Source organism: Grampus griseus (assembly GCF_964374135.1).
Source record: "Grampus griseus genome assembly, chromosome: 2".
NCBI classification, from domain to species: Eukaryota; Metazoa; Chordata; class Mammalia; order Artiodactyla; family Delphinidae; genus Grampus; species Grampus griseus.
Genome location: NC_139018.1, coordinates 107843550 through 107868087, shown reverse-complemented (window position 1 = coordinate 107868087; position 24538 = coordinate 107843550). Strand labels below are relative to the sequence as shown.

Here is a 24538-nt window from a genome sequence, read left to right as displayed (position 1 = left end):
GTATTTCAATGAGGTATAATCAGCTGTACCAGATCAGAGGCTCAATAAAATGAGTGTCAGCTGCCCAAAGAAGAAGCTACACGAGGTGAAGTGCTCTGGAAGCTGGAAGCCCGCGAAACACCCTTTCAGCTCCTCTGCCAGACTGTTGTAAGCTGAGGGCTGTAAAGGTGGAGAGGGCAAAAGCACAGCGAGAAAGGACCGCAGGAGGAGAGGAAGGAAGGGGCTGGCTCTTTCAAGTATCAAATGAGAAAACGCCAAGAGTGCAATTAGTAAACCACCTAGTCCTGTGCTGATGTCGTCGTTATTATTAGTGAGCCGGGGATTGGACTGAGACCGCCAGTGGGAGAAAGCAGGTAAGACGTATAGAAAGAGTTCTGGAGGAGGAAATTTCATAGCGAAGAAAACCCGTTCCTCCTGACAGCTTGCGTTAAAACCAGGCTTTGGATTAGGCGAGGAGATCGGGAGCAGTGTTGCGCTTCACTCGGAATTGACCCCTCGCGGCAGCAGCGAGCAAAAGCCCCGCGGATGCGAAGAGGGCCCAGAGCCTAGAGGGAGGAAGTCCGGCCCCAGATGTGAGGAAGTCCGGCCCCAGATTTGAGGAGTCCCTCTGCCTCCGCCTCCCTCCTCCACCGGCCAATCAAGATCCAGCTGACGGCCGGTGGCGCAGGGGCGGGGAGGAGGGCGGAGTCTGAAGACCGTTAATCTATAGCTAGGCGGTATCTAGCTTTCCTCCGACTTCTTTCGCTCCAAAGACTCACTGTTAACCTGGTGGGCAGAAAACCACTTTGGAAAAAGCTCTTGCAGCTTCATATAAAACTAAATTATAAACTCCACGACCAGCAATTTCTCACCTAGGAACTTATTCAAGAGAAATTAAAGCATAAATCCCAGATCTCCATCAATAGGAAAATGGGTAAACTGTAGTATATCCATACAATGCAGTATTACTCAGCATTAAAAAGGAACCAACTGGGACGTCCCTGGTGGCTCAGTGGTTAAGAATCCGCCTGCCAATGCAGGGGACACAGGTTTGAGCTCTGGTCCGGGAAGATCCCACATGCCACGGAGCAACTGAGCCCATGTGCCACAACTACTGAGCCTACGCTCTAGAGCCCGCGAGCCACAACTACTGAAGTCCACATGCCTAGAGCCTGAGCTCTGCAACAAGAGAAGCCACCGCAATGAGAAGCCCGAGCACCGCAATGAAGAGTATCCCCTGCTCGCTGCTCCTAGAGAAAGCCCACGGGCAGCAACGAAGACCCAACAACGAAGACCCAATGCAGCCAAAAATAAATAAATAAATTTATTTAAGAAGAAAAAAAAAAGGTAAGCATAGGGACTTCCCTAGTGGTCCAGTGGTTAAGACTGCACTCCCAATGCAGGGGGCCAGGGTTGGACCCCTGGTCAGGGAACTACAACCCGCCTGCTGCAACTAAGACCCGGTGCAGCCAAATAAATAAATAAATTCTTTTTTTTAAAAGGTAAGCATAAACTCTAGTTAATTCTATGCATGTTGAAGTGTTCAGACGTGAAATGAACTGTTGTCTGCAACTTTGAAATGAATAACAAAAAAATGGATTGACGCTCGGTGCTTTGTGACCACCTAGAGGGGTGGGATAGGGAGAGTGGGAGGGAGACGCAAGAGGGAGGAGATATGGAGATATATGTATATGTATAGCTGATTCGCTTTGTTATAAAGCAGAAACTAACACACATTGTAAAGCAATTATACTCCAATAAAGATGTTTTAAAAAATGGATTGATGAATGGGGAGATGGATAGATGGTTAGATGTGTTAAAACAAATACAGCAAAATATTAATTGTAGAATCTTGGTGGTAGGTATATGGTGTTCACTGTGAAAGTCTTTCTATCTTTCTGTATATGTTGGAATATTTTCAGAATAAAATGTTTGGGGTACCAGGGGCTGAGAGGAGAGAGGAATGGGGAGTTGTCTAATGGTTGTCTAACCATTGTCTAATGGGTACAAAGTTTCTGTTTCGGAATAATGAAACTTTTCTAGAAATAGAGGTGATGGTTATACAACATTTGAATGTACTTAATGGCAATGAATTGTACACATAAAAATAGTCAACGTGGTAAATTTTACGTTATGTATATTTTACAATTTAAAGAACCTTGGGGGCTTCCCTGGTGGCGCAGTGGTTGAGGGTCCGCCTGCCGATGCAGGGGACGTGGGTTCGTGCCCCGGTCCGGGAGGATCCCACATGCCGCGGAGCGGCTGGGCCCGTGAGCCATGGCCGCTGAGCCTGCGCGTCTGGAGCCTGTGCTCCGCAACGGGAGAGGTCACAACAGTGAGAGGCCCGCGTACCGGGAAAAAAAAAAAACTTGAGGGGATTCCCTGGCGGTCCAGGGGTTAGGACTCGGGGTTTTCACTGCGGGGGGCGGGTTTCGGTCCCTGGTCGGGAGCTAACATCCCGCAAGCCGAGTGACGAGGCCAAAAAAAAAAAAAAAAAAAAAATTGAAAGCCAAAAGAAAGAAAATGTTAGGGGAAAATTCATGTGGAAGCCTCCATGCTTTCTCTAGAACTGGTCTGGGGTACTGCACAGAGAGAAGGGAGAAGGTAGCCGACAGTGTGAGTGTGCTAGGCCCACTGAGCAGAGGGTAGTGGAAAGAGAGAACACAGGCTTTGGAAATAAACAGACATGGGTTCATAATCCCAGCTTTCGCTTTCTAGCTTATGATTGTATTTGTTTCTTATTGCTATAGCTGCTGTAACAAATTATCACATATTTAGTGGATTAAAACAACACAAATTTATTATCTTACAGTACTGGAGGCCTAAAATGTGTCTCACTAGACTAAAATCAAGAGCTGTGTTCCTTCTGGAGAATCTAGAGGGGGATACCCACTTCCTCACCTTTTCCAGCTTCTAGAAACCTCCTGTATTCTATGGCTTGTCTCATGGCCCTTTCTTCTCTTTTCTAGGCCAGCAGTAACATCTTCAAATCAATCTTTCTCTCTCTGTCTGTCTCTCCCTCTTACACACACACACACACACACACACACACACACACACACACACTTCTGCTTCCTCCTCATAACATCTCCTTCTCTGACTCTCTAGCCTCCCTTGTAAGAATCCTAGTTGGGCCTACCCAGACAACCCAGGGTAATCTCCCCATCTCAAGATCCTTAATTTATCACATCTGCAAAGTCCCTTTTGCCATGTAAGGTAACATATTCACAAAAGGAATCTGGGGATTAGGATGCAGACATCTTTGCAGTTTGCGGGGGGTGGGGGCGGGGGGGTCATTATTCTGCCTACCACAGTGACATTAAAAATTTTCCTGTGCCACTAGTACTCATATGTCAAGACAACACTTAAGAGGAAAAATATTTCTCATGATTTTTTCCTAACAGTCTTATTGAGATATAATTCACATACCATACAATTTAAAGCAAATAATTTAATGCTTTTTAGTATAGTCACAGAGTTGTGCAATCATCACATCTTCATCTTTCTCCATTTTTAAATATGAGGAAACAAAGGCTTGAGACATTAAGGAAACTTGCTTAGAGTAACATCTGACTGGCAGGCCTGGGGCAATGCACTGGCTGTCAGGAGCTGAGATTCCAGTCCAGGGCTGGACTCCCTTCACCAAGTTAGACCAGTCACCTGGGAGCAGTGTGGTGTAGCAGTTAAACTAGCAGGCTTAGACTTGGGTTCAAGGCTTTGTTTTGCTATCTACAAGCTATGTGACATCTGGTAAAACTTCTTGGAGCCTTGGTTTCCTCATTTGAAAAATGGGGGCAATTCAATAAATGAGCAGGCTGACTCACCTGTAAGATGCCTTCTAGCTATGTCATTCCAAGATTTAATGAGGAAGGAAAAAGATAATTAAAAATGAATTCCCTAAGCATTCAGTTCAATGAGAGGGATGCGGATTCCCGAAGACAGCGGCCCACACACTTCCCTTGTACTCTCTGAGCACCTGGCCACAGGTCTCAAGAGTTCCTCACTGACGGGTCTCAGACACATGGGAAAGACAAATGCGTAAAATGATGGTTACAGAGACAGATAAGCGTGTAAAGAGCTGTTGGGGGCGGGGTGGGCAGCGACAGCAGTAGGCCATGGGTGTGTGTGTGTGTGTGTGTGTGTGTGTGTGTCCGCGCGCGCGCGCGCGCGAAGGTTTGGGGGGGTCTGCCCAGAAATGGGCAAAGGTCCAGTGAGTGTAAACAGAGATGAGAGGGATCAGAGGCAGCTCTTCCGCAAGGCCAAGTTCAGCCTTAGTGCGAGGGCTAGAGAGGAGGGAGTGCGCGTTGGAGGTATGGTTCTGAAAATAAACCTTCAAAGACGCGATTGGTGACACAACACCACGCGCGGCCCCGCTGCAGTCCCCGCCCCCTCCCACCACACCCACTAGTCCGCGCGACTTGGTATGCTCCGCCACCACAATAAGCCTCCTTCCTCCGGCGTGCTATTGGTACAGCCCAAGCCCCGCGAGTTGAAACCCAAAGAAAGACACTCTCGTTGTCACGCCCGGTGTCTCTGATTGGCTGGAAAATTTAAAGATCCGGCCGGTGATAGGGTGATTCTCTACCCCCAGTATTTGAAAGTTTCTAGTGTCCCTACTTTTGACTGCATGCCGACTTTGTTCAGCTTGTTCGCCCGAGTGCTGGCGCAAGTGAGTGTTCACCCGATCCTAGAGGTGGGAGGCAGAGCGCCTGCCTCTTCAAGGGGTCCCTGCCGGGAGGGTGCGTACGAGTGGGTCAGACGGTGGGTGAACGGAAAGCCGGACGCCAGGGTCCCTCCGCGATTTCCCTAGCCAAATATTTTCTACCCCATCCCACCTTGGAGATGGGAAGCGCCGGGGCTTCAGAATCACACAAGCCCTGACTCCCACCAGCCGTTGTGGCCTCTCTCAGCCTGTTTTCCACTTCTGTACACGGGGAATAGTGAGACCTGCTTGGCTGCATATAAACCAGTGAACGTACCTGGAAGACAGAAGGCACTGATTACATGTCAGTCCCCTGCTTACCTCCACACGTCCCCTGCTTCCTGGGGGGGGGGGGGGGAGACTCAGGATTCTCGTGCCCGCCCTGGGTCTCTTGGAAGCAGGCTTCTTTTCTGCTCAGGGGATCCCTTCTGTGGCCCTTGTCGGACAGCCGAGGTTCCCCAACCCTGGGTGTACTCGACGCCGCCCATCCGCCGCTCTGGAAATTATTGTGTAGGAGAGTAATTTCTAAGAGAATTTCCGGTTCGCCCCAGGACCCTTTTACCTTCTCCGTGAACTCTTTGTGTTACCAGTGACAGCCCCGGGACCCTTTGTGGCCATGACCCGGCTCTCCGTCCTGACCTCTATACCACCTGTGATGACCCCTGCGCTCCGGTCTTTTTGCAGACCTGCAGAGTTGGTGGCGATGCTGTCGGGCACCCAGGCAGTGGCAGCGGAATGCGCGGACGCGGAGCTGCGGTGCCGTGTTGCTGTGGAGGAGTTGAGCCCGGGCGGGCAGCCGCGAAGGCGCCAGGCCCTGCGCACCGCGGAGCTGAGACTGGGTCGTAACGAGCGCCGCGAGTTGATGCTGAGGCTGCAGGCGCCCGGGCCCGCGGGGCGGCCGCGGTGCTTTCCCCTGCGCGCCGCGCGCCTCTTCACGCGCTTCGCCGCGTCCGGGCGCAGCACTCTGCGGCTTCCCGCCGACGGCGCTCCCCGGACCGGCGCGGTGCAGCTGCTGCTCTCCGACTGCCCCCCTGACCGCCTGCGCCGCTTCCTGCGCACTCTGCGCCTCAAGCTGGCCGCGGCCCCGGGTCCCGGGCCGGCCTCCGCCCGCACGCAGCTGCTTGGCCCGCGGCCCCGCGACTTCGTCACCATCAGCCCGGTGCAGCCCGAGGAACTGCGGCGCGCGGCGGCCACCTGGGTCACGGACTCCACGCCGGTGAAGCAGCCCACGGAGTCCCGGTCCGGGGCCAAGCCCAGCACCGTGAGGACAGGAAAGGGGGGACGCCTTGGGGAGTGGGTGTGCCACTGAGACGGAAGAGACCGAGAAAGCCCAAGTGTGGGGGGAAGATGGTGGAGGTATTCAGATGGCTACTGGTTATCTCAGACGAGATGCTCATCAGACTTATGAGAATGACAGGAATATGGGAATTGTGCATGTTTCTCATGGTGCAATCCCTGAGACTGAGTAAGGAGACTAGGAAAAGGGGGCCAAGGTCACATTAAAAGAGAAAGCAGAGAAGGTGCTTCAGAAGAAAAGTGGGAACTTGGTCGCCCTGGAGGAGGAGAGGAGGTTTTGGAGAGAACGAAGCGGTCAGCTGTGTAGGGGCAGCCAACAGGTCCAATCAGATAGGGGGACAAAGTCTGGTGGGTCTGACAGTGTTCGGGAACTGGAACAAATGGATCACAGACCACAGAGGTTTGAGACAAGCTGGTGAGAAGAAGGAGATGCGGCAAGAAGGCGCCCTGGCTAGGCAGGGTTTTGCTTGGGTGTTTTGAGGCAAGAGAGACACATCTGTGACAGGAAGGGTAGTGAGAAGGAAGGATGGGTAAGAGAACCAGGAGAGTTAGGGAACCCAGGGGAGAAAGCTGAAGGAGAATCTGGACCTGCACACTGGGGTCTTCAGGGCACCAGGAGTCAGTGGAGATCCAGCCTCGGTCCCTTCCTCAAGGAGAGACCTGGACCCCTGTGGTTACTGGCAAGATCTCCAGGTGAACCGAGGCTGCCCAAGGGCTCCAAGGAGAGAAGCCAGCAGAGACACAAAGGGCTACCAGGCCAAGAAGGGAGGGGGCAATGCCTAGGGAATGTGGGGAGGCCCTGAGACAGCCCTATCCCCCCAGGAAGTCCCAAGGTGGCCCCTGCCTGTGAAGAAGCTGAGCTTGCCCCCCACCAAACCAGAGCTTTCCAGGGAACAGGCTGCTGTGCTGAGGGTTGTCCTGAAAGGCCAGAGCATTTTCTTCACTGGGAGTGCAGGTAGTCGGGGGCAGAGTGGGTGTGGGGAGAACAGTGGTGTGCTAGGATGGAGGAGAAGTGGCCCTGACTTTGCCTTCTGCCCAGGGACGGGGAAGTCTTATCTGCTGAAGCGTATCCTGGGCTCACTGCCTCCCACAGGCACTGTGGCCACTGCCAGCACTGGGGTGGCAGCCTGCCACATCGGGGGTACTACCCTCCATGCCTTTGCAGGTAAGTGAGAGCCTCTGGGACTTAAGCTGGGAGCAAGCCAGGCAGGTGGGAAGAGAGGGGAGGTCAGGGTTGAGACAGGGCTGGGATCTCAGCCCAGGCTGAATAGTGTCACTCACAGGCATTGGCTCGGGTCAGGCTCCCCTGGCCCAGTGTGTGGCCCTGGCCCAGCGGCCAGGCGTGCGGCAGGGCTGGCTGAACTGCCAGCGGCTAGTCATTGATGAGATCTCCATGGTGGAAGCGGACCTATTTGATAAGCTGGAGGCCGTGGCCAGGTCAGTATGGGCAGTGAGGACTGGGTTCTGGTGGTCTTCCATGTGGAACTCGCTCACCCCAGCGCCTAAAGCACCACATGCTCCTCTCCAGAGCTGTCCGGCAGCAGAACAAGCCATTTGGAGGGATCCAGCTCATCATCTGTGGGGACTTCCTGCAGCTGCCGCCTGTAACAAAGGGATCCCAGCCCCCGCAGTTCTGCTTCCAGGTAGCACTCACCCTCTGGCCCTAACCCCCATAGGGGTCTGCTCTGCTCCCTGACGCCCCATCTTGCCCCCACCAGGCCAAGAGCTGGAGGAGATGTGTCCCAGTGACCCTGGAGCTGACTGAGGTGTGGAGGCAGACAGACAAGACCTTCATCTCTCTGCTGCAAGCTGTGCGGCTGGGCAGGTGGGCCCCGCTGAATAGAGAAGGGGCCATGGGATGCGGATCCAAGCGTGGGTCAGAGAGGAGCACAGGAACCCAGAGAAGGGAGAGAAATGCTTCATGGCCCCATTGGGGATGGTCACTCTGTGAGCACTGGGGCCCAGCCTCCCCCAGGGTTGGGTCCCTATCATCCAGCACAGGGCCTGGCACAGAGTACATCTCGGAATTATGGGCAGATGGAGACACAAGAGTTATTCAGAGATGTTAACACTCCCATTTTACAGATGCAGAAACTGGGGTTCAAAGAGGTGAAGTGACTTGTCCAAAGTCATGGCTAGTAAGTGGCTGAGCTAGGATTTGAACTCAGGTCTGACTCTAAAACCCAAGTTCCTTCTACTCTTTGAGCCTGTGCGGCCACTTGGTGGGGGAGAGGAGGTTGCAGACATGATCCCACCCCAGCTAGGACAAAAGGTTGAAATGCTACAGGTACTCTAACTTGGGAGTGGAAAGGAGGCCAGGACGGCAGAAGATATGGACCGCAGCTGGGTCTTGGGACCCAGGTCAGATTGGGATGGGATGAAGGAAGCAGGTGGTGGTGGTGAGGGGCTTTCTATGCCTGGGGACAGGAGGCAGGTAGGAAGGTGCACAGCATACACCAGCAAGTGTGGGGGACAAGAGAAAGGCTGAGTGGCAGAACAGTGAGAGGTGTTTCCAACTTCTTCCCCCTCCTCTCACTTGAGTTGCTGCAGCACCCAGACTTCCCTGGAGGAAGGCTTGAAGTGGGGAAAATAGAAACACAGGCTAGATTTTTTTTTTCCCCTAAGGCAGCAGGCAAGGGGCTAGAAAATTGTAGCTTGGAGACCGATCTGATTATAGGGTACCAGTATTACAGGGTATCAACATCAGAGCCTCACCTCAGTCTCTAAATCTCTGGCCTATGCTCACTCCTCATATCTAACTTCCTCAGGGGAGCGGCTAGCTCCAACCTGGGGGCAGACACAGGGAAGGGTGCCTGCCCATGATCACAGCCAAGCACCACCCCCGTGCTCATTCTCCATGTCTGGGGTCCACGTGAGGAAGGAACAAGTTGGCCAGCTTGGGGAACCAGCAAATCTTGCCCTGGTGCCCCATCCAGTCCCCAAGCCTGGTCCACGGCCTGCTGCATGGGCCGTATCACCCACGTGCCCCGCCTTCCCTGGTGTTCAGGTAGGCTCTGCCCTGATAGCCTGGCCTCTGCAGGTGCTCAGATGAGGTCACCCGCCAGCTCCGGGCCACGGCTGCCCACAGGGTGGGGCGAGATGGGATTGTGGCCACGAGGCTCTGCACCCACCAGGATGATGTGGCCCTTACCAACGAGAGGCAGCTGCAGAAACTACCAGGTGAGCAGGGAGCTGGGGCTGGGCCAGACCAGCTGGGAGAGGCCATCAGGCAGGCATGGCCCCCCAGGCAGCCTGGGCCCTTGGTGTCATTTAGATATCTCAGATATCTCGGTCCCAGCCCCTGTGACCATAAAGTCCCTTACATTTGCAGATGTTATTGTGTCTTTGAGAGATGTGACCTTTCCTGGGTCAAAGTCATTCAGCCAATAAACACTAAAAATGAGACTTGAACCCAGGCCTCTGATTCCAAAGCCCAGCTAGGTTTGAGCTGTGCTCACTACCTCTCTCCATGCCCTGGTCTAATGTGTTTTTTCGGAAATTGAGCCACAAGTCAGTGACTTGTAATCTGTTTGCCCAACTCTCTTTTCCCAGGTGAGGTACACAGCTTTGAGGCCATGGACAGTGACCCTGAGCAAGCCCAGACCCTGGATGCCCAATGTCCCGTTAGCCGGCTCCTTCAGCTAAAGCTGGGGGCTCAGGTGAGTGGGAAGCAGGGCCTAGACCCTGTGAGCATCGGCCTCCCTGATCCTAGCCCCTCTGCACGGGCTGCTCCACAGCCAGAGGGCCCAGATGTGACCATAGCAAACTTCTTCCCTCCTGTTCCCAGTCACCTTCCTGCTTTCCATTTTCCACTGCCCTCCTCTTCCTCCACCTGAAGCTCCAGGCAGTGTTGCTTTAGACAAATCCTTTTCCTTTGCTGAAGCTGGGTTTCCCCATCTCTAAATTCAGAGTAAAATACCTACCGCACTCAGTTGTCTTCTGTAGTGTCGCCTCTACTGTGAGCATCCTCCTTCCTTCCACAATGGTGCGGGTGGGATCCTTTTCTCAGGTTCCAAAGGGCACCTAGGGGGAAATGCAGGCACAGTGGTTGGAAGAGGGCTATCCCTCAAGATCGAGGTCCATACACATTCCCTCTAATAGACATGGTCATTGTGCCCTGTCACCTTATTGTTCTTTACCCCCTCCTTCTGAGGCAAACTGAGCAAATGTCATTCCCCTTTGGCACAAGGGGAAATTGAGACCTAAGGAAATAAAGCAGTTTGTCGCAGGGGCCCCAGCAGACTCAGTGCCCCTCCGTGACAGACCCCAGCCTCAGAGATCTGCCGAAGCGACCCCTGGAGCTGAGGCCAGGCGTAGGGATGCCCTGCTGTCCATGCCTCCAGTTTTCCTTCTCTCGCAGGTGATGCTGGTGAAGAACTTGGCAGTGTCTCGGGGCCTGGTAAATGGTGCCCGAGGGGTAGTAGTTGGGTTTGAAGCCGAGGGGAGAGGTAAGTGATAGGGGAGCAGTCCTACTGCTCGGGTTTGCAGCAGGGCCCTGGGGTTAGTGTGCAGAGGAAAAGGCTAGCATGGAAAGGTGAGGCCTGTCCTCACCTTGGAGCCCTGGAGCGGGACTGAAAGGTGGGACTTCTCCACGCCTCCCTCAGGGCTGCCCCAGGTGCGGTTCCTGTGTGGAGTCACCGAGGTCATCCGTGCAGACCGCTGGATGGTGCAGGCCACTGGGGGCCGGCTTCTCAGCCGGCAGCAGCTGCCCCTCCAGCTGGCCTGGGCCATATCCATCCACAAGAGCCAGGTGAGTGTGGGGACGGGGGCAGGATAGGCCTGGGGCATGTTGAAGGGTGGGGGGGTCTTAGAGGCTTTGTGAGGGTTGAACTTGCCCTGGATGGAAAGTTCCAGACCAGCTGTAGAATAAACCTTTCGTTAGTGCATTTCCCATCCCACTTCCTCTCTCTTTCCTAGACACATACACTTCCCCTCTGTCATCTCGGGCCCTGCCATTTTCTGAGCCACTATTGGATATGTTAATTTTAACGTATTACGACAACTGTGGGAGGTATAGTTGTAATAATTGTTCTTGTTTTACAGAAGAGGAAACCAAGGCTCAGGGAGGTTAAGTAACTTGTCCAAGGTCACACAGCTAGTGCCCTGCAGAGCCAAGATTCATTTCTATGCCTGTCTGACCCAGACCTGAGCTCTTGCCTTTCACCCTTATCCCTCTACTCTTATCTTGGATCTGTATTTCCTGGACACCCCCCTACTCAGACACCCATCATCCTGTCTCTCTGACTCAGAATCTCTGGACTGGGCAAGGAGATCAGGGGCAATAGCTGGGCTGGTGGAGGTCCAGGTGGGGTCAGGTTCCTGGGCACAAGTGAATTCAGCCTGAGCTGGCTCCAGCCCTGTCCCTCCATCCCCCAGGGCATGTCCCTGGATTGCGTGGAGATCTCTCTGGGCCGTGTGTTTGCCAGCGGCCAGGCCTATGTGGCCCTTTCCCGGGCCCGCAGCCTGCAGGGCCTATGTGTGTTGGACTTTGACCCCATGGTGATTCGCTGTGACCCCCGTGTGCTGAGCTTCTATGCTACCCTGCGGCAGGACAGGGGCCTCAGCCTGGTAAGAGGGAGTCACCCAATGGTGGGCCATGTGGCCGTGGGCAGCCTGGGAGCTAGGACAGAGGGAAGGCCAAAGGACCATGGGGAGGGGGTGGCAGAGCCTCCTCTGGCTCCGTTGGCAGCAGGGCCGAGAGGAAGGAGATGCTGGCCCCCAGGCTACGACCCGGGGGTGGCACAAGCCCATGACTGGGTTTCTCTGGCTCTGATATAGGAGTCCCCAGATGACGATGAGGCAGCCTCAGACCAGGAGAACGTGGACCCGAACCTTTGATCTGCAAAGAGAGGACAAAGGGTGGTCTCCCCCTCTTCCTGCTCCCTGGTGGGCCAGGCCCCAGGGGATACCTGGGGGAGGGTAGTGAATGTCCCTTTCTCCCTTCATCAGGGGCTCTCAGTCTCCTGGCAGGGCTCAGGAGAGAGTGCTTCCCATCCATTTGCCAGCTGTGCCTCAGTTTTTCCCCTTGCCCGGGGTGAGCTGCTTCCGGGGTCAGGAGTCGGCAATGGGCCTGCAGCGGTAGCTGGTGTTATAGGACAGAGCTCTCTGCGAGGGGCTGGCCACAGGGCCACACGGTTGTGAATGCCGCTCTCTTTAGGCTGCAGAGACGAGAGGTGGCAGGTCCTCCAGGAGCAGGAACAGGCTGTAGGGGTCCTGGCAGGGCACTCAGGTCCCAAGCAGAGAAGGGAACCTTGCTGGGGGCGGGGGGATCTTCACAGCTAGACCCAGCCCAGCACAAGCCAGGGCAAACACCCTCCTGAGCCTAACCTGAGAACATGCACTGCGAACTGTGTGTCTGTATCTTACGCTGCTCTTTTGGTGAAGAAGTCGTGTGTAGGAGTATTGAAATGGATGTTCTCAGACTGTATTTATTTTGGACAAATAAACCTGTGAACTGTGTGAGGACTGTGAGTTGAGTCTTATGGTCCCTTTAAGAACCCCTACGTGGGGCACTGGCTGACCCTTTCCGGGGTGCTACCCCTACCCCACCCCGCATACCTGGTCACACAGAGGTGTCTGTTAACGCCTTGATGGCTGAGCTCAGAGCACCCTTATATGAGCTTTTGTTAGTATCACTGGTTATTTGGCAAAGCTGAGTTACCTGAGGTTGGTGACTCATAGCGAATTGCCGTCACCCAACAGTCTGACAAGGACACACTAGAGAATTCACACGATGGGAAATGGGCCTGTCACAATGTCCAAATGCCGGGGGCCTCGGTTGAAACTTTCTCATTTTGTGCCTTACTGGGGCTCCAGCTTGGATGTTTTGACCATCATAGCTTCAGCTGATATGTAAATTGCTCAGGGGCCCTCATAGGCTGGCAAAGACTATTAAGGTTCACTGCTTATGAGTGAAAAGGTTATCAGTTCTGGCTGATAAATACAGGTTATAGTGGAAGCGTGCAGTGGCAGCTCTAGAGAGCAACGGTTAGTTAAATGTAAAATTGCCAATGGTGGGAGAGCTTAAGAAGGCGGAAACCATGCTGGTTGCTAGGGGATATGAAATCTCAGGTGCTTGAAGGTGTTTGTCTTTGTCTCCCAAAAGCCAGCAGAGGCTCCAGCACACAAAGCTTGGGTGCTCAGGGAGTGTCTGCTTAAATGGGGGCTCAGTGCCATGGTGTTTCAGAGGGGCTACAGGGCCTCAGACATTCACGGTGGGCTTCGTGGAGGAGGCACAGCCTGTGGAGAATTTGACTGATGGTTATAGACTGGGGAGAGACCTGGCTTTCCATCCTGGTTTTACCACTCACCAGCTGTGCAACTTTAGGCATGTTACACAACCACTCTGAGAGGGTGTCCTTACCTATAAAGTGCAGGTGGTAACTGACATCCACATAGGTTTGTTGGGAGAAAGGCCAGCCACATGGCAGGAGGTCAATCAGTAGCTGTTATTAACATTTATGGGACTTCCCTGGTGGCGCAGTGGTTTAGAATCCGCCTGCCAATGCAGGGGACACGGGTTCGAGCCCTGGTCCAGGAAGATCCCACATGCCGCGGAGCAACTAAGCCCGTGCGCCACGACTACTGAGCCCACGTGCCGCAACTACTGAAGCCTGCGCGCCTAGAGCCTGTGCTCTACAACAAGAGAAGCCACTGCAATGAGAACCCCGCGCACCACAACGAAGAGTAGCCCCCGCTCGCCGCAACTAGAGAAAGCCCACGTGCAGCAACGAAGACCCAACGCAGCCAAAATAAATAAATGAAATTTATGATGACTAATGGTTATCATCACCGTGGTGTCCGTAGAGCACAGTCCTGCCTGTTCCTACACTGGCTCCTTTGGCAAACAAGATGTGGGGCCTTAAAGGGGTGCCAGCCAGGCCCCCTGGATGACCCCTGCCTGCCTTGCACTTGCCACCACCCTTCCTGACCCTGAGGAATCAAATGTTTTTCTGTGGCATGAACCCTTTCCTCTGCCCCAAATACAAGACAGTCTTAGGAGAAGCCAAGCCCATCAGGGTGACCCCACACACACAAGTGGGCAACCATGGGGGCTTTTAAATGCGGTACCATTCAAGGATCAGGGTGTTCCCAAGTCAAGATAACTTGAGCGGGAAAGGAAGGTGGCAGAACAGAAGCCTAGCGCAAAGAACTGATATGAAGCCCAGAAACCCAGGCTTGGGAACCAGTGGGAACCAGGGAGGCTAGTCACTGAAGGTGGAGCTGGGAGCAGCTGGCCAGGAGGACCTCTGAGACCACCCCTGGACAGCGAGCACAGCCACCAGGGAAGGAGTCCTGAGCTACACAGGTGGGCATGTCTCTGGTTGAGCTTGGTCTCCTGCAGAGCCTGCAGCCACTGACAAGAGGCTGAATATGCTCTCAGGGTGCAAGAAGGACCAGGGCTTCTGCCCAGAGATGAATCTCCCATCATCCTCCAGAGCCAGGCTCTTGAAGATGTCTTGGAGATGCAGTTATTTCTTCTGTACACTCTCCTGGGACTCTCCTCTCTGACCCCGCCCCTCAACTTACACTGCTGAGGCATCCCCACCACCTCCAGCCCCTTTCCCTTCCGCAGGGACTGATTTCAGCTTTCCCTGCTCTCAGATGAACTCACCCTGCTTAAAGATGTCTTCCTCATGAGACCGACTGGGCACCAGAAAGTCCTGTCCTTAGCAATCCTCTCTCAAGGTGTGGATGCTCTCCTGAAGGCCCCTGGAGGAGGGCAAACATGTTCATAGGAGGGGGAGCTCCAGACATCCCTGCCCCTCAGGCCAGATCATGAGAGTAGACTGCCTCATGAGGGAGGTGTGCAAGGAACCTCCCAGTTCTTTATTTTCTTGGCATCTCATTTAATCTAACTTTAAACCTGAATCCCTGGGGGGTGTAGGGAAACCCCTATCTCAGTCAGGATTGGGGGCTCCCCACCCTCAGGGTCATACAGGCAGGAGTAGGCCTCATAGGAGCAGGCCTCTCAGCTCCAGGGCCTCGTGGTAGCTGCTGACACCCGCAGTGACCAGCATCCACAGGCCATAACTCTGCCCAGGCCCGGGGGCAGGGTGGGGGAGGGCGTTCCCAGAGCCATAACCTCTCTGGGGGCCTCACACCATGCCCTCTGGAACCCTGCATCTCCCTGTGGTACTCCCAGGGGACCCTCTGATCACTGGACCCTCCCCTGTCTTGGAGACCTTCCTCTCTGATTCTCCTTACCCCCAACGTAATCCCCTCAAGGAAGTGGACCTAGGATGCAAAAGCCAGGAAACACTGCGTCCTCAGATAGCTTCCAGATTTGAGACAAAGAAGCCTGGTGACCCCACTTAGAATTTGGGGGCAGGGTGGAGGGATAAGGACCGACAGAACCAAGAAAACATCCTCAGTAATATCCTGTCACACTGGGATAAAGGAGACCTCCTGCCCGTCTTGTGCGTTCATTTATTCATTCATTCATTTCACAAATATTTATCCAGGTGCTGGCTAGACACTGGAGACCCCACAGTAGCAAGAGACCTGGCTTAGATGTCTTTGTGCACCAAAGCACTGAGCACAATTACTTTAGAAAGGAGACACTTCATAAAATGTTTGATATTTAAAGAATTCAGGGACAGTGCCATCCCCTGAGAGGTGGGGATTTTTACTCCCATTTTGCAGAGGAGGTAGCTGAGGCCTGGGGAGCTAGGCAGTGGCAGAGCTGGAACTGGAACCCTGTGCACTCCACTTGGTGTTCACAGAGCTGTCCAAAGGGAGTAAGAGGTGGGGCTGAGACAGAGGGACTGGTGGAGGGCCCACCTTCACCCTACCCTCAGTCGGAGGCATGGGGAGGGTTTAGCGAGGCATGAGCTGCTCCTTTCTGAGATCCTGGCACAGTTTGCTCACCCCTACAGGGCCAATGGTGGTGCTCAGACCGCTGCATCCCAGAGTAGTGGGCCTCCTGCTCCCCAAGCACCACACACCAGACACCACTAGGTGGCGCCAAGTTGTCAGTCGGTCTCTGCCCAGAGACCTGTCGGGTCCTTTGTCTTCCAGTCTCTGTGCCTGGGTGGGCCACCTCAGGAGCTGGGGCGGCCAGTAGGCATAGGGAAGCTTCTTTGTTGAGAAGCTAGTACCAGGTATCTGTTGAGTGTCTCATGGTTTGAGTTCATTAGCCCCCTTGTTTTTCCACAATAACCCCAAGAGGAGAGTGGGACATTATCCCCACCTTATGGGGAAATGAAACTAATCCCCTGTAAGGTTAGGTGACTTGGCCAAGGTCACACTGCAGGCTGGGTCTGGAACCCAAGTCCCAGGGTCCTGGGATATTTGCAAGGTCAGCAGAGGGCACTGAAGCCAGATACTGGCTCCACAACTTGCTGTGTAACCTTGGACATGCTGCCTAAAACCTCAGCCCAAATTTCATCATTAGCCATGGAGTTAGGACAGGTAAAGAGCTGGGGTGGGGACAGGCATGTGGTAAACCCTCATGGTTAGTTCCTATTGGCCTTTATTGCACTTACCTGAAGAGGCCACCCTGCAACCCTCCTCATCTCTCCCTCCCCCTGTCCCCCAGCCTCTAGGGTGGCCAGAGAATAACAAAGAGAATTAGCAGGAGCCCAGAGTAAACTCTCTTTCAGTCTTCCCTCCTGGAGGACCCAGGCTGTGCCCAGCCTCTAAGGGGAAGGGGAGAATGAGGTCTTGTCCCCTCTCCTTCCCAAAACAAACTTGAGTCCCAGCCCTGGTCGGTGACTGTGTGTATCATAACTGCCCCTCTTCTTGCCTCTGTCCACCTTCTTATCTGAGCATCTTTGATGACTCTATGAGGGGGATCTTTAGACCTAGTTTACAGAGGAGGCTCACAGAAGGTGGGCAGCTCAAGGTCACAGGGCTGTAAATGGCAGAGCCAGGATGGCACCCAGGTGTCTGAAGCCTCACCTTGGTGTTCAGGACCTTTGCAAAAAGGAGGAAGCAGGCGCTGCTTCCTTTCCCCTAGCTTTGTTCCTGAAACCCCACACTCAAGACTCCATTTCTTTAGGATTCCAAGAGCATCACCTGCTGAGACATAAATGGCTGGGAGGGGATGAGATGGAAGGGGAGGGGCTTGGTAGGAGACCCTGAATGGGGCAGTGAACCCGGGTGCCAGACTAGCCCTGCGGGGAGGAGGCTGATAGTCAGCCCACCTTCCACTCCTTGGACTCCCACCACCTCCAGCTCCCTCCTGCAGCCTCGCAGCCTCCCGGCAGATGCCCGCGCCAGGGGTGCCCCCTCACTCCCCTCCCCCAGCTGGTGTTGGGTTCAGTAAGCAGAGCCCCAGCTCACCTGGGAAGGTGTCGAGTGAGGAGGGCGTCCAGTTACAAGCTGGGGCTGGGAGGGCAAGCAGGGGCAACCCAGGGGCAGGAGCCAAAGGCCTGGGACCTGGTGGTGGGGGTAGGTGTCAGGGGGAGGCCTCAGGACCTACCCCCCAACCCTGCAGGGGCCTCCTCCCTGCTGCTGGAGGCCCCAGCTCCTGGGGACTGAAGCAGAAAGACCATGGCATCCTCCTCAGATGCCACCTGGCAACTAGCACACCCGTCAGCTAGGCCTCAGTTTCCCCATCCTCAGAATGGGGGTAGGGTGAGAATAAGTCCCGTGTAACCGATCCACCACAGCCCAGGACTAATCTGGGTAAACTGTGAAGGGCTGTGCACACCCTTAGGGAGGGTGTTCTCTCTGTTCAGCTCCAGTCCTTTCTCTCCAACACCCAGGGTGGCCTCCTCCCCCGCCCTGCACCCTGGGCCCTGGCACTGCACTCCATGCCTATTTAAGGCAAATCTCCTGATCTCCTTTTAAATAACATTCACTCCTTGTTGTGGAACAGACAAGCAGGGCCTGAGCTTAGAAAAAGGGGAGGGAGTTGCAAATATCCCATCAGAGAGTGGGGGGAACACGGTGGTGAAGCAGGTTTGGGAGGGTCCTTGCACTCCCTACCCCAGCCTCCCATTTGGTCCCCTCACTGCACAGGCCCTGGATTGGCTCCAACCCCTTTAGAGGGACTGGGGCACTCCCAGAAGGCTTCCTGTAGCCCCAGGGACTGTGGTGGTGTGGGAGACTGAGGAATAATGCCACTCCCAAGGCCTGGGGGGTGGCGTGCTTGGGTGAAGAAGTGGCATTTGACCAGCAAGGGGAGTGGGAGGGTCTGGGGTAAGACTGACATCTGATCTCACAGCCTGCCAGTAAGGATGAAACAACTGCTATTCCCTTCTAGAATCAGAGGCTCAGAGAGGCCAAGAGACCAGCCCAGGGCCACACAACTAGTGAGTGGAAAGGTCTGAAATCTAGGCCTCGCTCTGCTCCAAATTTATGCTTTCTGCCCCTCCATGCCAGGTCTCCTTGTGTCTGGGGCTGTATGTGACACCAGACAGTGACTCATCAGGGACCAGGCATCATTCAAAGTCCCCCACACGGGACTTCCCTGGTGGCACAGTGGTCCGGAATCCACCTACCAATGCAGGGGACATGCGTTCGAGCCCTGGTCCGGGAAGATCCCACATGCCACGGAGCAACTAAGCCCGTGCGCCACAACTACTGAGCCTGCGCTGTAGAGCCCGTGAGCCACAACTACTGATACCCGTGTGCCTAGAGCCCGTGCTCCACAACAAGAGAAGCCACTGCAATGAGAAGCCCGCGCACCGCAACGAAGAGTAGCCCCTGCTCACCGCAACTAGAGAAAGACTGCGTGCAGCAACGAAGACTCAACGCAGCCAAAAATAAATAAATAAAAAATAAATTTAAAAAAACGAAAACAAAAACCAAGTCCCCCCTACACTCTTCCTGCCTGCATAGCTCTCAGGCAGGGACCCTGACTCCTTTGCTTCTGCCTCCCTCTTCTTTTCTCCAGGCCAACCACACCTCTCCTTCCCCTCCTCCCAGGTTCCTGGCCCAGGCATCCCCCTGCTTCTGGCCTGGCCCCCGGCTTAGCTCACCTTAACTTGGTCACGTACTCAGAAACTTACAGCCAGAAAGTGGCATGTCCCACACTCCTACGAAGGAGTGAAGCAGCGAGGCTAGGCTCCTTCTCACTGCAGGACCCCCCGCAGGGCCCTTCCCAGACACTCTGTTCTTCCCCCTTGAGGCCCGGAGGCCCTCCCTCTCCCGCTTCCTTCTCTTCCTCTTTCCCCCAGGTGTCCTGGCCGCCTCCGCAGCCTCCCATCTCAGAGTGGCTAATCCCCCTGTGGTCCTCACATGACGGAGACGCCCTCTTTGGGGTTCAAAAGGAGAGGGTCAGGGATCCTTTACAGATCATGTTGCCTCCCCAGGCATGTAAGCCCCAAGAGGCCAGCCCCACCCGCGTGTCAGTGTCATGCTGGACTAGGGGGTGGGGGACCAGAGTGAGGAAGAAGCCCTAGCCTTGTCTTCCTCTGGGCACATAGAGCAGATAGGGGCCAATGCGGTCAGCTGGTCCAATGGCCTCATTTCACAGATGAGCAACTGTGGCCCAGGGAAGAGGAGGAGAGGCCCCGGGGGCTCACAGTGAGACAGAAGCTGAGCTGGGTCTTACTGGGACCCCTGGTAACCTCAGGTGGGGTTTGATCCCAGGGGAAGAAGGGTCAATTATAGGAGGAAACTCGGCTCAGTGTTTAATCGGGGTGGGGTGTCCTTGAACTTTTCAGGGTCTTTCTAGCTTGGTTCTACCTTTTACCTCTTGTTTGCCCTTGCACAATCCCCTTTCCCTCTTTGGGCCTCAGTTTTCTTGTGTAAAACAAGTGGGTTGGGTAGATGGTCTTTAAGATCCCTTACTGTTTACATCTTCTGCACCTCCCATCAGCCCAGCCCCATCGCCAGGCCTTTCCAGCTCTCGCCCAGGCCCAGGTCTGCCTCATAGCCCCTCAAGATTGCTCCAACAGGGAATTCCCTGTGGTTGGGACTCGGCACTTCCACGGCAGGGGGTGCGGGTTCGATCCCTAGTCGGGGAACTAAGATCCCGCATGCTGTGCGGCACGGCCAAAAAAAAAAACATTGCTCCAACAGCCTCTATACTGTTTCTAGCCTCCGCTCTCGTCCCCTGCAATAAGCTGCCCCAGACATTGCCCAGGTAACCTACTGATGCTTAGGAATCTCCCATGGCCCTCCACGGTCTCCCTAAGAGTAATCCAACTCATCACCTGGCATTCAGCACATCCCACCCGCAGCCTTGGACCCTGGGCTCAGTTTCTTCATCTACCAAGCACTAACGACCCCTCACTTAGGGACTGTGGTGTAGACACATAGTGGGGCACAGGCCAGGAGCCCAGGAAAGGTGGGATGGCCTGAGTGGCACTCAGGGCTTCTCTGTGCTGAAAAGGCTGCCCATCCCACCCCCACTCCTTCATCCAAATTGGTGAGGTGCTCCAAGGCTGATTCAAGCTCCATCCCCTCCTAGAGAGGCCAGGCCCCCTGGGTGGCCCCATCAGAGTGACCTTGCCCATGTGGAGCTCCCACGGGCCAGATTCACTCGCCTGCCTGTATCTGCAGCTCCTGCCATCCTGTGGGGAAGGTACAACTGGCCGCTCCTGGAGAACCAGCTGGCAGGCACTTGCTGAGTGAACCCTTGGGTCTGTGGGTTCCTGCCCAAACCCCTCTCCTTCCCCCAGGGAGGTGTTTTTTTTTTTTTTTTTTTTTTTTTTTTTTTTTTTTTGCGGTACGCGGGTCTCTCACTGTTGTGGCCTCTCCCGTTGCGGAGCACAGGCTCCGGGCGCACAGGCTCAGCGGCCATGGCTCACGGGCCCAGCCACTCCACGGCACGTGGGATCTTCCCGGACCGGGCACGAACTCGTGTCCCCTGCATCGGCAAGCGGACTCTCAACCACTGCGCCACCAGGGAAGCCCCAGGGCGGTGTTTTTAACATGGGATTTTCTTTGACTCTCAGAGACTTCCTCACTCCCAGCTCCACAAGCTCATAGCTGGGCCTCGGGGCAGACTCTCAGCTGGAGGTTTTAGACCCTGTCTTGCCCTGATCCAGTGACTGGCCAAATGGACTCTCAGAAGCCTTCCCCAAAGGCCCAGGAAGGAGTAGCTGGCAGGAAATACCACTTATTAGAAGAGAATGCTAAGGGAAGAGAAGCCAGGACCTAGAAGCTTGGAGACCTCCCACCCTGGGGTTTGAACACTGCTTCAGCCACTTACTAGTTTCAGGGTCTTGGGAAAATTACCTAATGTCTCTGAGCCTCAGTTTCCTCATTGGGAAGTAATAACAACTATTTCATCCTATGATGAGAGAATTAGATGATGCACGCAAAGTGCTGAGCTCACGGCCTGACACCTCGTAAATGCTCGAAAAATGGTAGCTATAATCCTTATTGAGGACAGATGGATCAAGGCCCCCAGCTGAGGGGGTGCAGGCTGTTGGTTGTTCAGCCAGAGGTAGGCAGCTGGTTAGTAGCGAGAATACAAACACAAAGTCCCAAGCCTGGCGCTAAGCAGTCTATATACATCATCTCATTTAAACAGTCCCTTCCTCTCTCAAAAGTAGGGGAAATTTCCTAAGGCTCAGTGAGTACTTGTAGAAGGTCTGCAGTTTACAAAGTACTGTTTACTTTATAGAGCCAACCTCTCATCCTGTGAGCATTCTAATAGTTGTCAACGGTCACACGACTAGATCTGGGACTAGAACCAGGGGACGGCTCCATCTTTCCCCAGAGGCTGGTGGCAGACACTCTGAGGGGTTTGGTGAGGCCTGAAATCCCCACCCAGGGCCTAGGGTGGGACAGGGGCTTTGAAGACAACAGTGTCATGTCTGGCTCCTGCCCAGCATCTGGTTCTGTGCTGGGCGGAGACCTGGGTCTGCAACTCATCAGCCCCACCTGTCAGCCCTCCCAGGCAGGCACGTGGGGCCTTCGGTTATCACTAAGGAGAGTTCGGCTGAGGGGGGCCTCAGTTCAGGGGCCTGGTCTCCCTTCCTTGCTGGGCACCTTCAGGCAGGGAGCTGTGTTCCCACCGGCCAAGCACCTCCAAGTTGACTGGGCTCTGTTATATGACAGGTACCCTGAAATATGCAGAGACCGCACTCATTCAATAAATATTTATTGAACACTGACAGTGTGCCTGGCCCTGAGCTGGCTGTGGGGTATTGGACAAAAATTCCCGCCTACATTCTAGTAAAAGAAGCTGTAAAGGAAAGCATAAGTGTGGTGGAAATAAAAGAGAGCAATTCGCTTTACACAGGTTAGTCTGAGAAGGCCTTTGAGCTGAGGGAGGGAAGTACAGCTAGAAAGAGCATTCTGGACAGAGAAGAGGGTCCACGCAAAGGCCCTGAGACAGGAAAATTTGGAGTGTCTGGAGATGAGCAAGCCTGCTGTGAGGTGGGCACACAGCGAGCTTGCCCTCAGTAAATGCCAGTTGAACAAATCAACCAAAGATCATAAGGATTTCTGCATCCAGCTGAGACGGAGTAACAAGGACTGGATTTACATCCCCACCTAAGACAACTAAGATACCCCGCAAAATATGTGCAACGGTGGTTCTCAAGACATCGGGTGCCAGACAGGGAAAAATAGTGACTTCTGGGAGTGAGGACACAAATGAGGTGAGCCCTAGAAATGCCCCACCTCACCGCCTGAAGAAAGTTTCCAGACCAGAGCGCAGCGAGAGGAAGGCAGGTGAAGCCTGGCAGCCTCCCCACACTGAGAAGACACTGAAAAGCTGGGAGTACGGAACACGAGGCAGAGAACCAAAAGGGCAAGAGCTGCACACAGAGAACTCTAGAGCTCTACACAGGGTACCTCTGCAGTCATTCTGCTCAGTGCATGCTTGTGAGGAAACCACCAGAAAGCACGGTGCGCACCACCCAAAAGGATGAGAGAGGATAATCCTTGGAGCTCACAGAGAGCTGCGAATAGCGCTGGTTCCCACAAACCAGAGTAGAAACCACACAATTAACGGGACACTGAGTAGAGCCAGCGTCAGAAGAAGTTTTGGCTCGGAAGTGGGAAAAAACTAGACACTGCTCTGGCCCCCTCTAACAAAAGTAAGATCTGAAAGGACCAAACTGTTTTCAAGTAACTTTTGCACGCCAGGACAAAGCTCAAGGACATTTATAAGAATACACACACACAGGGCTTCCCTGGTGGCGCAGTGGTTGGGGGTCCGCCTGCCGGTGCAGGGGGCGCGGGTTCGTGCCCCGGTCTGGGAGGATCCTGCGTGCCGCGGAGTGGCTGGGCCCGTGGGCCATGGCCACTGAGCCTGCGCGTCTGGAGCCTGTGCTCTGCGCGTGGGGGCTGGGGGTTGGGGGGTGGCGGCAGCAGTGAGGGGCCCGCGAACCGCAAAAAAAAAAAAAAAAAAAGAATACACACACACACAAATCCAGCAATTGATAAAATAAAATTCTTAATGCCTGGCAACCAATAAAAATTAGCAGGTAAAAAAGAAACAGGAAAATATGACTCATAATGAAAAGAAAAACCAATCAATTGAAACCTACCTAGAAATTACTCAGATGATAGAGTTATTACAGACTTTTTTTTTTTTTTTTTTTTGGCTGCACAGCATGCAGGATCTTAGTTCCCCAACCAGGGAGCAAACCCATTCTCCCTACAGTGGAAGCACAGAGTCTTAACCACTGGATCGCCAGGGAAGTCCCTATCACAGACATTAAAACAGTTATTCTAACTATATTCCATATGTTCAAGAAGATAAAGAAAAGACTGACCATGTTAAATAGAGATATAGAAGGTATTTTTTAAAAGACCCAAGTTGAAATTATGAAAACTATAATGTCTGAGATAAAAATACACTAGATGGATTAATAGAACACTAGACATGGCAGAAGATTAGTGAATTTTAATACATAGTAATAGAAACTATCCAAAATAAAACACCTAGAGAAAAAAGACTAATAATAATAACATGGCATCAGTGAGCTGTGAGATGACGTCAAGCGACCTAATATTTCTATATATGTAACCTGAGGGAAGAAGACAGGAAAAAATATTTGAAGGAAAAAATTAACTGAAACATTTCTAAATTTGATAAAAACGATAAATCCATAGATCTAAGATAATTAACCCCAAGCACTATAAACATAAAGAAACTATACCAAGCCCTCTGGTCTTCCCCATCCAACAGAAAGCACAAGAGAGACCAAGATTGAACCTGGGCCCTCGGCAGTGAAAGCACAGAGTCCTAACCACTGAACCACCAGGGAATTCCCAAGACAGCTGATTCTTCTTGTGCAGTGCCAGCCGTGTCACTGAGACATGATGGTGAAGGCTGGAGTAAACGAATGCAGCTGTATTGGGTGCCTGGTCACCAGGACTACTTTTTTTTTTTTTAAATAAATTAATTAATTAATTTATTTTTGGCTGCTTTGGGTCTTTGTTCCTGTGTGTGGGCTTTCTCTAGTTGTGGCGAGCGGGGCCTTCTCTTGTTGCAGAGCATGGGCTCCAGGCGCTCGGGCTTCAGTAGTTGTGGCTCACGGGCTTAGCTGCTCCTTGGCATGTGGGATCTTCCCGGACCAGGGCTTGAACCTGTGTCCCCTGCATTAGCAGGCGGATTCCCAACCACTAAGCCACCAGGGGAGTCCCACCAGGACTACTTTTAACTCTGGCAAAGTAGATAATGTCTCCATCAATGACCCCTTC

At 53.7% G+C, this 24538-nt stretch overlaps 1 protein-coding gene across 1 annotated transcript; it reads left to right on the top strand.

Annotated features, from left to right (window-relative positions):
- Positions 1–5354: 5354 nt before the first annotated feature.
- Positions 5355–11815, top strand: PIF1 (PIF1 5'-to-3' DNA helicase; the record flags this gene model as incomplete). The annotated part of the gene is made up of 12 exons (XM_082649273.1): positions 5355–5942; positions 6800–6932; positions 7017–7142; positions 7261–7414; positions 7506–7620; positions 7696–7802; positions 9018–9157; positions 9530–9636; positions 10338–10425; positions 10582–10727; positions 11354–11545; positions 11756–11815. The coding sequence occupies exons 1-12, from the start codon at positions 5385–5387 to the stop codon at positions 11813–11815; spliced, it is 1926 nt and encodes a 641-aa protein (XP_082505399.1). The 5' UTR covers positions 5355–5384.
- Positions 11816–24538: the final 12723 nt, after the last annotated feature.